The sequence below is a fragment of the Dendrobates tinctorius genome, unplaced genomic scaffold, assembly GCF_039654945.1.
Source record: "Dendrobates tinctorius isolate UK_male_01 unplaced genomic scaffold, ASM3965494v1 ptg000028l, whole genome shotgun sequence".
NCBI classification, from domain to species: domain Eukaryota; kingdom Metazoa; phylum Chordata; class Amphibia; order Anura; family Dendrobatidae; genus Dendrobates; species Dendrobates tinctorius.
In genome coordinates, this window is record NW_027361696.1 from 9130684 (window position 1) to 9145051 (window position 14368).

The window sequence follows — 14368 nt, forward strand, 5'->3', positions numbered from 1 at the left end:
AATGAGTCACCGGAGGAGAAAACAAAAATACAAGCTAAGTCCAGAAAACCGGAGAGGTTGGTAGCTATCGGATTGCAGACCCCTGATCCTATACACCACAACTAACAGTAGCCGTGGGGGGTTCCTACGGTGCCCTAGACCCCTCGTCACAGCCGGAGAACTACATAAGCCTAAAGAAGGAAAGGGGAAATCTAAACTGCCCCAGAGCAGACCCCAAAGCAATAGACAGCCCCCAACATGTATTGTCAGTGAAAAACAGATGAAAACACAAACACAGACAGAAAGACAGGCTGAGCAAACAATGGGGCCCAACTAACTAGCTAGGACAGGACAGAAAAGATGCTGGCTGCAATCCGCAAAAAACCCTACCAAAAATGTCCCAACCGTCTGATAGGGAAAAAAGCCCTGAAGTCACTAGACTTCAAAATCACTATATCAGCACTCAGGTATATTCTGAAAACAGAGCAAAGAGATCAACTGATCAGAGACAAAAATGGAATTCAGCCCGTCCCAACCAGGACTGGCTGAACACAAACACTAAGCAAACCAGACAAAATCTCATGGAACAACAGCAGGGCAAAAACTTAGCTTTTAGTAGACAGGAACCAAGCTGGATGCAAGAGCTCAGAGCAGAAAGGATCACCAGCAGCCCTGCAGGGCGTCGGCTGCCTTATATCCACTCAGAAATTCCAGATGTCCAATCACACTCCACCTGTTCAGATGACAGGTTCTTCCCATCCCAATCAATTTCACTACCTCTCTTCACCAGCAGAGGGAGTTCATCAGACATCAAAGGTGAAGGGGAGAATGAACTCACAACAGTACCTCCCCCTTGAGGAGGGGTCACCGAACCCTCATCCACGCCACCAGGGCGATCAGGATGGGCCCGATGAAAAGCACGAACCAATCTTTCGGCATGAATATCAGATGCAGGGACCCAAGAATTATCCTCCTGGCCATAACCCTTCCATTTAACCAAATACTAGAGTCTCCGTCTAGCCAGACGAGAATTCAGTATCTTCTCAACCTCATATTCCACATTACCTTCAACCAATACAGGGTCAGGAGGTGCCACCACAGGAACTACTGGCTCAACAAACCTCTTTAACAGAGACTTATGAAACACGTTATGGATCTTGAATGTATCAGGAAGAGCCAATCGAAAAGAGGCCGGATTTAGAATCTCCAAAATCTTGTAAGATCCAATAAATCTAGGTTTAAACTTTGGAGAAGCTACCTTCATAGAGATATTCTTTGATGACAACCAAACCATATCACCCACCTTAAACCGTGGACCAATGGTCCTATGCCGGTTGGAAAACCGCTAGGCCCTTTCCTGGGAGAGAGACAACCTATCCACCACTTGGTCCCAAATCTGGTGCATTCTCTCCACCACAATGTCAACACCTGGGCAGGCAGAAGACTCCACCTGCCCTGAAGAGAATCGAGGATGAAACCCAAAGTTACAAAAAAAAGGTGACATCAAAGTGGCAGAACTAGCTCTATTATTTAAAGCTAATTCGGCCAAGGGCAAAAATGAAACCCAATCATCCTGATCAGCAGAAATAAAACATCTCAAATACGACTCCAAAGTCTGGTTTGTTCTCTCCGTCTGCCCATTGGTCTGAGGGTGAAACGCAGAGGAGAAGGATAACTGAATTCTCAGCTTGGAACAGAAAGTCCTCCAAAATCTAGAAACAAACTGAACTCCTCTGTCAGATACAATGTTCTCAGGAATCCCGTGCAAGCGAACCACCTGTTGCAAAAACAAGGGCACCAACTCTGAGGAAGATGGCAACTTAGGGAGTGGTACAAGATGGACCATCTTAGAGAATCTATCACAAATCACCCAAATAACAGTCATTCTCTGAGAGACAGGCATATCAGAGATAAAATCCATTGAAATATGGGTCCATGGCCTCCTGGGCACCGGCAAAGGCATCAACAACCCACTAGAGCGAGAACAAGGTTTAGACCGGGAGCAAGTCCCACAGGACTGCACAAAATTCCTGACATCACGAGACAAGGCGGGCCACCAAAAAGACCGACTCACCAAATCTCTAGTACCAAAAATACCTGGATGACCAGCCAATGCGGAGCAATGAACCTCAGACATCACTCTCTTCCTCCACTGGTCAGGAACATACAATTTTCCAATGGGACAACGCTCAGGTTTGTCCTCCTGAAACTCTTCCAGAACACGTCTCAAATCGGGCGAGATGGCAGAAAGAACTACCCCCTCACCTAAGATGGTAGCAAGCTTGGTCACAACAGGAGAATCAGCAAAGAAACTCCTAGAGAGGGCGTCTGCCTTGACATTCTTAGTGCCCGGAAGAAAAGAGACCACAAAATCAAAACGTGTGAAACACAAGGCCCACCTAGCCTGTCTAGGATTCAAGCGTTTGGCCGACTCCAGGTAAATCAAATTCTTGTGGTCAGTAAGGACCACGACTTGATGTTTAGCTCCCTCCAACCAATGTCTCCACTCCTCAAATGCCCATTTCATGGCTAACAGTTCCCGATTCCCCACATCATAGTTACGTTCAGATGGGGAGAACTTTCGGGAAAAGAAAGCACAGGGATTCATTTTAGATGTTACAGGATCTTTTTGGGACAAAACAGCTCCTGCACCAATCTCAGAAGCGTCCACCTCTACCTGAAACGGGAGTGAGACAATTGCCACAAAACCGGAGCAGAAGTGAACCTTCGCTTCAGCTCCTGAAAAGAAGAAACAGCCTCCGGAGACCAATTCAGCACATCAGCCCCCTTCTTAGTCAAATCAGTCAATGGTTTGGCAATACCAGAAAAATTAGCTATAAATTTACGATAAAAATTAGCAAAACCCAAAAACTTCTGGAGGGCCTTCAAAGAAGTGGGCTGAACCCAATCATAAATGGCCTGTACCTTGGCCGGGTCCATTTCAATAGTTGACGGAGACAAAATAAATCCCAAAAATGAAATCCTCTGTACACCAAAAAGGAATTTCGATCCCTTGACATACAGGGAATTCTCCCTCAAAATCCGGAACACAGTCCGAACATGTTCCACATGAAAATCCCAATCCTTGGAAAAGATCAAAATATCATCCAGATAGATGATCAAAAATTTATCCACAAAGTCTCGGAAAATATCATTCATGAAGCACTGGAAGACAGAAGGGGCATTAGTGAGCCCAAAAGGCATCACCAGGTACTCAAAATGTCCCTCCGGAGTATTAAACGCCGTCTTCCAGATATTGTCGGTGAGACAAGATGAAAAATACAAACGCAGGCAGGAAAATAGACTGAGCAAACGATGGGGCCCACACTGACTAGACAGGGCAGGAAAGGAAAGATACAGTCTGCAATCACGCAAAAAACCATGCAAAAAAGTCCAACACGTCTGATGCAAAAAATACTGAAGTCGCACGACTTCGCCCACTATATCAGCACTCTGGTATATTCTGAAAGCAGAGCAAAAAGAGGCCAATCTAATAAGGGACAAAAACAAACTGGCACAAGCAGTAACATATGGATGGTGATTCAGCACAGCCCCAGCCGGAGCTGGCTGACCCACACAAAACTGAAATAGACAAAACCAGATCAAATGTAATAGAATAGCAAATGAACACTTAGCTGAACATGCAGGGACTGGAAACTAAGACCTCAGGAGGCAGGAAGAAAATCACCAGCAGGGATAGAGGGAGTTGGCTGTCTTAAATCCCAGTCTGAAACCCCAGATCTCCAATCGTCATCCTCATCATCAGGTGGCAAGCCTCTGTCAATCAGATCAGCTCCATTACCTCCAGTAACCACCAGAGGGAGCCCAGAAAGAGAACTCGCAACCCCTCTGTCAATTTGACCAGCTCCACTACCTTCAGTAGTAACCAGAGGTAGGCCAGAAAGCGAATTCACAACACACATGGTAGTGTGTGGTGCATTTTGTGTGTGTGTTCATATCCCTGTGTGTGGTGAGTATCCCATGTCAGGGCTCCACCTTAGCAACTGTATGGTATATACTCTTTGGCGCCATCGCTCTCATACTTTAAGTCCCCCTTGTTCACATCTGGCAGCTGTCAATTTGCCTCCAACACTTTTCCTTTCACTTTTTCCCCATTATGTAGATAGGGGTAAAATTGTTTGGTGAATTGGAACGCGCGGGGTTAAAATTTCACCTTACAACATAGCCTATGACGCTCTCGGGGTCCAGACGTGCGATTGCCAAATTTTGTGGCTGTAGCTTCGACGGTGCGGATGCCAATCCCGGACATACATACATACATACACACACACCCACATTGAGCTTTATATATTAGATTGTGATTTTTTTTTTAAACTATATTGTGGCGACCAGGTCCGCTAGCTAAAACTTCATGGACCAGGGATCATCCCACTGAACGCCCGCTCTTCTTTTACCCTGGGCTTAATACTACTCAGACAACAGGGGTTGAAGGTAAAACAGTGTGGCAATATTTTATTGAACCACAAACAGGCAAGTAACACATAGAACAGTCCCCTCAAAATACATAAGCTAGTGCAAATTAGAGTCTCACCCTTCCGCTGACTCGCCAGGATAAGAATATCTGTTCCTTCAGAGCTTCCAGGGTCGACTATCCCACCTGTGGCACGCACAAAGTGTGGAGGTAATGACAAGCTTAGGAAGATAACAGTCCATTCAGGCACAAGGCCAGTTGACCGGAGGGTCACAACCTGGCTTCAGCCTTCAGGGCTGACTACCCCTCCTGTGGCACTCACATAGAGAGGAGGTAAGGACAAGCTTAGGAAGATCATAGTCCATTAAGGTACAAGGACAGTTGACTGGAGGGTCACAACCTGGTTTCAGCTTCCAGGGACGACTACCCCTCCTGTGGCACGCACAGGCAGAAGGTAACAACAAGCTTAAGAAGATGACAGTCCATTCAGGTGCAAGGCCAGTTGACTGGAGGGTCACAAAATATATCCATGGGTCAGTGATCGTCAGTGGAGTAGATCTGCATTCTTACAGCCAGGGCTGTGGTCCCCTAAGCTTGCATCCTGTAGAATGACAAATCTGTGTCCCTCGTGATGGGGCCTTGATGTCTTGGCTGCTCTCTTGTAGATAGTCTCTGTTTTTTGTTGATGTCTGGATGTCTTGACGGAATCTCTGTCTCATCATACAGGGGCATATAACCACTTTTTATAATTAACAAGTGTCCTTCATTCAGTGTTCATAGATAAAGGGGAAGAATGGTAGCAAGATCAAGTCGCATTATTTGATTATGTAATCTATTTGCATAGTTTTTTTCTCCTCTATTTAAAAGTCAACAACCTGGCTGGCTTGGACAATGTGTAATCAACCTATCAACAAACATCATTGTTCCATGACCCTGTATCGCTAGTCATCCAGGATAAGAACACAATGTGCTCCAACAAATTGTTAACTTATAAGTCAATATTACAGGCTTACATGAGCAAAAGTCTGTTTTCTTGACCAGCCAGAAAGAAACACATAAATTTAAAGTCAACATATACATAACAGTCTATTCTTTCCGGCTTGAGGAAAATAAACATCTGGTTAAGTAAAATACAATGGTGTGTCCTCACATATATATTTTATGAGATTAAATTCCAAACTAATAGGAGTAGAAAAATGTAATAAAATGATCACTACTTCTTCAAAAACTGTCGTTTTTTAACATGTCTTTTCTGTCCTGATTAGTTACTATATTGATGGCTCAATCTATCGTCCAAAGAGGATATCCTCACTGTTAAAACCTGTGACAAACTATTTTCTGTTCATTCTCCCATTCTGAATTGTTTGAGCACTTTCTCTTTACCCGTGTCATTTCTCCAGTGGGGAGAGCCTTCTTGGTACACTGTGACTTCTGAATCCTCACATTGCGCACACTGCACGCTATATGGATTCTCCCATTCCTATGGAAAAAGTGGGCAGTCTTGTACCAGCAAGTATGCCACATTCCAACTAAATATGTGCAACATAGCTCAATGCAAGAGAATCAAGCAAGGCAACGCACGTTTAATTGTTGGCACGTGACTGTATGTACTTATATCTTACATGCTGCTACATAATGTCATAGAGAAAAAATAAGATTCATAAGACCTCTCCGGAGGGGGACTCTTTAGTCCATTATGTTCATTTTGCTAAGCATTGATTGTTGGTTCAATTAGTTGCTCTGATGCAAATGTCACCATGTATGAGACAGAGCATTTTATGTCTGTCTGCATGACTAATTGTCCTTTGGTCAGCATATATATAGATAATGTCTGTATATTTTAAGGAATAACAGTCTGGACTTACGGTAGCACTTTATATATCCAACCCACGCATTTTCAATGGAATAGCCTATTTAAGTTTTATCTATTGTTGGCATTAGCTTGTTTATTGTACTATTTTGGTGATTATTCCTCCTGATGAAATAGTTATTCATGTCTTAGTCCCTCTTTTCTTAATCCAGTCTCTTTCTTGAGTTTTTTACTTGTTTTTACTGTGTATATTAATAAAAATATTTTTTAATCTAAATATTGATACACTTCCTATATACTTGGGTATAACTATATACCTGACTTATTATATTGTTAGAACTTTATTAACATAGCCATGTATCACGTAATCATACAAGTTAGGGTGCTTTCACACTGCACTTTGTCCTAAGTTCGTTGGTCCCATCAGGATTTACTTCTGAGCCTCCCGCAAAACGACATTCAGGCATATTTGCCAATGGGGCTATTACCTATAATGGTTCCTATGAAGTCAATGTGTGCTCTGCCGTGCATAATTTTTGACCATATATGTATACTGGAGGCAGACACCCCGACTTAGTGCATACATCTGGGAGTCTGTCTCCTGCAGGTATATACGCCCGAAAATGATGCAAAACAAAACAGAGAACGCATTAACTCCGTCTGCACCATTATAGTCAAAATCCCTGTCGGCGCATTTACCCAAATCCCATTTTGTAGGGGTTCTGACATAAGCTACAATGGGACCACTGAATGTGGCGAAGAACGCAGTGTGAAACCTCCTTCATGAATTTTTAAATGTGTTCAGGGTCAGAACCACAGGATAAGAACAAATAGCAGCACCGGAAACATCACTAGAACCAAAATTAGAAAATAAATACATCATCAGAACAACGCTAAGTACATGAATACATCACCAGAGCAACCATCAGTGCATGAATACAGCATCACAGCCCTCATCAGTACAGAAATACATCACAAGAAACACCATCAATACAAGAATGCTGCCCTAGAACCATCTGCAGCACATAAAAACATCACTAGAACCACCATCAGTACATCACCATCAGAACCACCATTAGTACCGGAATACATCACAAGAACCACCATTAGTAGAGAAATGCAATATCAGAGCTACCATTAGTACAGAAATACAGCATCACGACCCCAATTAGTACATGAATACATCACCAGAACCACCATTGCAATGTAAAGTCAGCCTCATATGTAATAGTATTGTATGAACCTACAACTCCCAGTGTGTCCTTAACAATGGTAAGGAGATGCTTGGATTTGTTGATCAGTCATTACCAAACTGCGGACCATACATGAACCACACAGTACTGATGAGACATAGCCAATATCATAAATAAACATTTACATCCAGGTACTTTATAGGAGACATCATCTCTGAATGGAGTCATTCTTATTGTTTCCTTCTCATCTTGTGTAAACACCATGGTGACTTTTCACATCTACAGCTCAGCTCTGCAAACTTCCATCTTCTCTGTTCTTCTGCAGCACATTGTGCCATGGTGTCCTTAAAATTAGTGTGATTATAATGCTCCTGAATAAAAATATCTACTCTACACTGAGTTCCTGAATATTTGCCCCTCATTGTGCTTCCTGCACAAATATGACCCCTACACAATCTGTTTTATGGCACATGGCCTCTACCCTGCCCTCTCTCTTTCATAATGGGCCCCTTTTCACACTCTCCTCTCATTTTGTGTCCACACTTTACTGTCCAGTCTCTATTCTGTGTCCCCTCCTCGGCATATTGTTCCCTATGTGCTGTGCCCTCCAACTGTCCCACCATGCTTCCACCTCTATATACTGCCCCCCACACTACCCAGTCTCTATATTGTGCCCCTGCACTTTTCTCCTTCCATACCCTCTCCACACATTCCCTCCCTACTCCCCATTATCAAACTGCTTCATCACCCATTCCCTGTCCTGCTCCTCATCCTGTTTCCTCACATGTTCCCCCACCCTCCCTTCCTGCCTCCCCATACTGTCTCTTCACATACCCCTCTCCCCATGCTGTCTTCTCATATGTCTTCTCCCCATATTTCTTCTCCACCCATAATAACCGCATGTGAGTAGTAGAATCGGCCGCTATAGAGAAGTTCATTAATGTAGTAACACTGACACGCGATTATTATTTCTTACAGCCTGCGATCTTGGATACTTCAAATCTTCACCAGGAGACCAACTTTGCTCCAAGTGCCCCCCATTTAGTCATTCAGATACCTTGGCTTCCCAGATCTGTGATTGTGATAACAACTATTACCGTTCTGCTACGGATCCGCCTTCTGTTCCATGCACACGTGAGTATAGGCCAAGATGGCACAATTTTGTGATGATCTCCATCAGAAAGGTGCAGGGTTGTTCTCTAAACCACTCATTTCTGTGAGAAGAACTCTCAGCAACAGCAGCTCCACAGTTTTCTCCAGTTTCACAAGTCCGATGCTTCCTCGTTCTTCACTTCTCATATTCTGAACCTTAGCTTCCACCTCCACATCTGAAACTTATCTGAAGGTACTGTAGCTGATTCCTCATGACTTTTGGATATGGGACGGACCCCCACTCCATCTTAAAACCTCCATAACTACAGTAAACCTAGGCACTAAATACACAACACGTTATTTTGGTTGTCAAAATGGCCACAGCTTTATTAAAATCACAGGATTAAAACAATCACAGTAGGAGTCAGGTGAAGTGCTAGTACATTGGGATTCACAAGTACTGTGATACCCCCAGCTGTCTGACATACAGAACCAGGACAGACAGCCATAAAGGGGCGGCACGCACTGGCTTGCCATTCAAGCAGAGCCAGTAAACTTTCAGGGCACCAATGACCCTATTATCCTCACTCCTGTGCTTAACCACTGTGCCCGCCCCTGATTGACATTACCATTACAACGTCCTTGAGGCTGGCCACCAAAGCTGAGCCTGTTCACCACCATGAGGTTATACATCCTCTATTAGTTAAAATGAGTCCACCTTAACTTGTCTGCAACTTCCACCTGACTCCTAAACCGCAAAACTATGACTGGTTATAAATTCACATTTGACACTTTTTTTTTTTTTCTTCTTTTTAATAAATCACTTTTGCAAACTTATAAGCTAGAAGTCCCTGCAAAAGCATTAAGGGGACTAACTTGGCAAACCTCCGACTCACAAAGAGTCATCCTACAGCGCTCAGGAGAGGAAAAACCCCGTGTGGCGGAAAGCTCTAGGGAACCATGGCTGAAGGATGGCCCTTCCCTTGGGCTTAGAAGGTTATTGCTGTTAACTCTTTATAGCCATGATAAAATTGAACCTGGAACAAACTATACAATGGTAATTTCAAAAATACAATAAAGCATTCATCATACAAGCAATAATTAAAACGTTTTAGTACAATGATTATAAACAGGGCGGGAGGGCGGGAAATGCTTCCTCCTGTTCATCCTGTGTAAGAAAGAGGGAGAGAGACAGATATCCTGTTCTATATAAGCCCCACCCTCCTCACAGTAACCCACCAGGCACAGACATACTGTGCTTCTTACTCTGAAAGCAACATCACTCTTGCTTAAAATCTACACCACTATACCAAAAAAGCTGCAGGAGTAAAGGTCCTCCCATCCCCAAGTCATGCCCTCCTCCGCCTATGGCTCCAGTGGTTTCTTGACTTTTGGATATGGGACGGACCCCCACTCCATCTTAAAACCATCATAACTACAGTAAACCTAGGCACTAGAATATATACACAACACATTTATCAGGATCCTGACAGCGCCGGCGTACAGCCTCCGCTGAGCAGGGACTCACCCGCACTGTAGGGACCCCTGGGGACCAGGATAGCCAGAAAGTATAGGTGCACAGGACCTGAGTGATGAAGTTTAGCAAGCCGGCACGGGACCTACGGTCATGTGACTGCAAGGGGGCGTGGCTTAGTGTCCTGCTTTCAGAGAAGACAGAAAACTCAGAGTCGGGCAAAACAGAGGTCATTCACAGTACGGACAGCGAGGTACAGGAGGAGTAAACAGACGGGAGGTCAGACAATGCCAAAGGTCATACACAAGAGGGCGACGTGGTACCAAGGGGACGAGCAGAGAGAAGTCGGGTTACAAGCAGAGAGTCATACACGAGAGGTAGCGCAGTACAAGAGGGACAGGCAGAACTCGTAATAGGGACAGAACCGGATCAAAACCAAACAAGCAAGCAAGATATCAGGCACAAGGCACACGTACACACAAGGTCAACTAACTCAGCCGAGGGCAGGAGTATAACTGACACCGGACCTAGGTCCAGTGAGCATTAAATAGCCGCCCTCTGCCAGGGAGAGGCGGAACAATTAACCCCCAGTCAGACCAGGACGGGCCAAAGCGAAACCCCATCCTGGATCATGACAGTAGCCTCCTCTCAATGGGGGGCCACTGGACCCCCAGGTCTCTCAGGGTACTTGGTGTGAAAGGCCCAGACCAACCGATCCGCATGAACCGATCGAGCAGGAACCCACGAGCATTCTTCAGGACCGTAGCCAATGTACCAGATAGTGAAGGGCACGACGGACCAACCTGGAGTCGACAATTCGTTGCACCTCGTACTCCGACTGCCCGTCTACCAAAACCGGTGTTGGGGAAGCTGATGATCCCTCCCCAGCAGACCTCACAGGTTTCAAAAGGGCCTTATGAAAAACATTTGGGATCCGCAGAGATGGCGGGAGACGCAACCAAAAAGCCACCGGGTTAACTACCTCGGTAATTTCATAAGGACCAATAAACTTGGGTCCAAGCTTCGCAGAAGGGACCTTGAGTCTTATATTTTTGGTGGACAACCATACCTTATCCCCAATCTGAAACACCGGTCCCGCGGATCGTTTTTTGTCCGCAAAAAATTTAAATTTGTCCTGGGCCTTCGTAATATTAATCTGGACCTCTCGCCATACCTCCCCCAACTGCTGGATCGTCTCATCCGCTCCAGGACACCCAGAATTCAAACGGGAAAATTCTCGAAAATGAGGATGGAACCCATAATTGCAGAAAAAGGGAGATGTACCCGTAGACTGGTTAGCGTGGTTCTTAAATGCAAACTCAGCCACCGGTAACACAGAACACCAATCATCTTGTCGGTCTGAGGTCAAGCAACGCAGAATTTGCTCCAGAGACTAATTGGTCCACTCGGTCTGCCCGGTCTGCCCATTAGTCTCTGGATGGTAAGCGGATGAAAAGGACAGACCAATACCCAACCTTTTACAAAAAGCCCTCCAAAATCTGGAAACAAATTGCACTCCTCTATCAGACACCACATTCAAGGGTACCCCATGCAACCGCACCACATGCTCAACAAACAATCTGGACAATGTTTCCGCATTAGGTAGAGCTGCCAGAGGTATAAAATGTGCCTGCTTACTAAACCTGTCCACCACAAACCAGACGACGGTATTACCCTTGGAGGGGGGAAGGTTGGTGATGAAATCCATGGACAAATGCGTCCATGGTCTCTCAGGAATTGGCAGTGGTACCAATTCCCCGGCTGGCCGGTTATGGGGGGGGTTTTTGCACAGGCACAAACATCACAAGCAGACACATATTCCCCAACATCAGAGGCTAAAGCAGACCACCAGAATACTCTAGCAATGGCCTTCCGGGTAGCCGAGATCCCTGGATGTCCACCCAGAACTGAGTCATGGAACTTCCGGAGGACCTTAAGGCGAAGCTGAGCTGGCACAAAAAGTTTGTCCACCGGCTTAGCCGGCGGTGCAAGAGACTGGGCTTCCCGAATCTCTCGTTCCAACATATTCGAAATACCTGCCACCACCACCCCAGGCTGAATAATGGAGGATGGAGGTTCCAGGGGGGACACCGGATCTAAACTGCGTGACAAAGCATCTGCTCTGACATTTTTGGACCCTGGCCGAAAAGTGAATGAGAAGTTGAATCGGGAAAAAAAAAGTGACCATCTAGCCTGTCTAGGAGTCAACTTCTTAGCTGACTCAATATAAGCTAGGTTTTTGTGGTCCATAATTACGGTTATAGGATGGACAGCCCCCTCCAAAAAATGCCTCCATTCTTCAAAGGCCAACTTAACGGCCAGAAGTTCTCGATTTCCCACATCATAGTTTCTCTCCGCAGGAGAGAATTTCTTTGAGAAAAAGGCGCAAGGTCTTAAATTGGTCAAAGTGGCGGGTCCCTGGGACAATACCGCTCCCACCCCCACCTCTGAGGCATCTACCTCAACAATAAATGGTTCCGACGGGTCCAGATGAACAAGAACCGGGGCCGACATGAAACATGTTTTCAAAAACTGAAATGCCGCTATCGCTGCGGTTGACCAATTCTTGATATCGGCCCCCTTTTGAGTCATGTCTGTGAGGGGTTTAACCACCTGTGAGAACCCCTTTATAAATTTGCGATAGTAATTGGCGAATCCCAGGAAACGCTGCAGAGCCTTCAAATCACAAGGTTGAACCCACTCGACAATGGCCTGCACCTTATTAGGATCCATGCGATACCCTTCAGCAGACACAATGAACCCCAGAAACGACAGTTCCTGAACAAAAAACAAACATTTTTCCAGTTTAGCAAAGAGACAGTTCTCCCGGAGCCTTTGGAGAACTGCCCGAACATGACCAATGTGAGTCTGTTTATCAGGAGAATAGATCAATATGTCATCCAAATATACCACCAAAAAACATCCAATAAAATCAGAGAACACGTGATTTATGAAGTTTTGGAAGACCACTGGAGCATTGGTCAAGCCGAAAGGCATGACCAGATTTTCAAACAACCCTTCAGTAGTGAGAAAAGCGGTTTTCCATTCATCTCCGTCTCGGACTCGGATAAGGTTATACGCTCCCCGTAGAACTAATTTTGAAAACCACTTAGCTCCGGACAATTGGTTGTATAAATCAGGAATAAGTGGAAGGGGATACGTATTCCTCACAGTTATCTTATTTAACTCACGAAAATCGAGACATGGGCGTGAACCACCGTCTTTTTTCTTTACAAAAAAGAACCCCGCCGCCACAGGAGAAACAGAAGGACGAATGTGTCCCTTACGGAGGCTCTCGGAAATATACTACTTCATCGCAGCTCGTTCTGGACCCGAAAGGTTATACAAGCGGGCTTTGGGCAATTTAGCACCTGGAACCAGGAACCAGATCAATGGCACAATCAAATGGGCGGTAAAACCTCAGCCTCCTTTTCGGAGAAAACGTCCGTATAATCTATCAGGCACTCCGGAATACCTTCCAGACCCACGGACGACACAGACACAGTATCACGACATTTCTCAGAACAATAGGGACCCCATTTAACAATGTCCCGACATTCCCAATTAATTACAGGATTATGCAATTGTAACCAGGGGAACCCCAACACCAGTCCCGCTGGCTGGTTGTCCATCACAAAACATGAAATACGTTCCTGGTGCAAGGAACTCACTTTAAGGAGAAACTCTTCAGTATGGAACATAATGTCATTCTTTACCAGTGGTGTTTTGTCAATGGCCACAATGTGAATAGGAGTCTCCAACCTAACTGTCCCTATCTTACACTTGGATACCAAATCAGAGTCAATAAAGTTCAATGCTGATCCGCAATCCACGAAGGCAGAAGTGGATGTAGAGACACTCCCACAACAAAGTTCCACTTGCAAGAACATTTTAGAGAAGGCAGAAAAAGGTACCTGAGAGCCTGGGTGACCTCCACGACTTTCACCCGGGCTCAGTCGCTTGTTGGTCAGTGGACAGGAGCGGCAATCCTTTTTCCAATGTCCAGAATCGCCACAGTGAAAACAGCATTTTCCCAAGCGCCGTTGTCTCCTTTCTTTCTCCTTGAGGTCGATGGTTCCCATCTCTATGGTTTCAAATATAGGACTGGCTCCCCTTCCTTGGGAGAATAGCGGTGTCTCCAGTTGCATCACTCCCCTCACCCGTAGCCTGCGATCCATTCGGACGGCCTGTGTCATAGCCTCGTCCAGGGAATCAGGCGGAGGGTGGAGAGCCAAGGCATCTTTCAGATATTCAGACAGGCCTCTACGGAACAAACCCCGGAGGGCGGCATCATTCCAACAGACCTCAGCAGCCCAGCGTCTGAGTTCTGTACAAAACCACTCGGCTGAGTGCTTCCCCTGGCACACACTCATCACCATGTCCTCAGC

The 14368-nt window shown here is 45.4% G+C and overlaps 1 protein-coding gene across 2 annotated transcripts in view; it reads left to right on the forward strand.

Moving 5' to 3' along the window:
* Window positions 1-14368, forward strand: part of EPHA8 (EPH receptor A8) — a 183827-nt gene that overhangs the window by 68156 nt on the left and 101303 nt on the right. For both annotated transcript variants that reach the window (XM_073570085.1, XM_073570086.1), the window contains exon 4: window positions 8393-8548. In XM_073570085.1, coding sequence (XP_073426186.1) covers window positions 8393-8548 — 156 coding nt within the window. The remainder of the gene's footprint in view (window positions 1-8392; window positions 8549-14368) is intronic.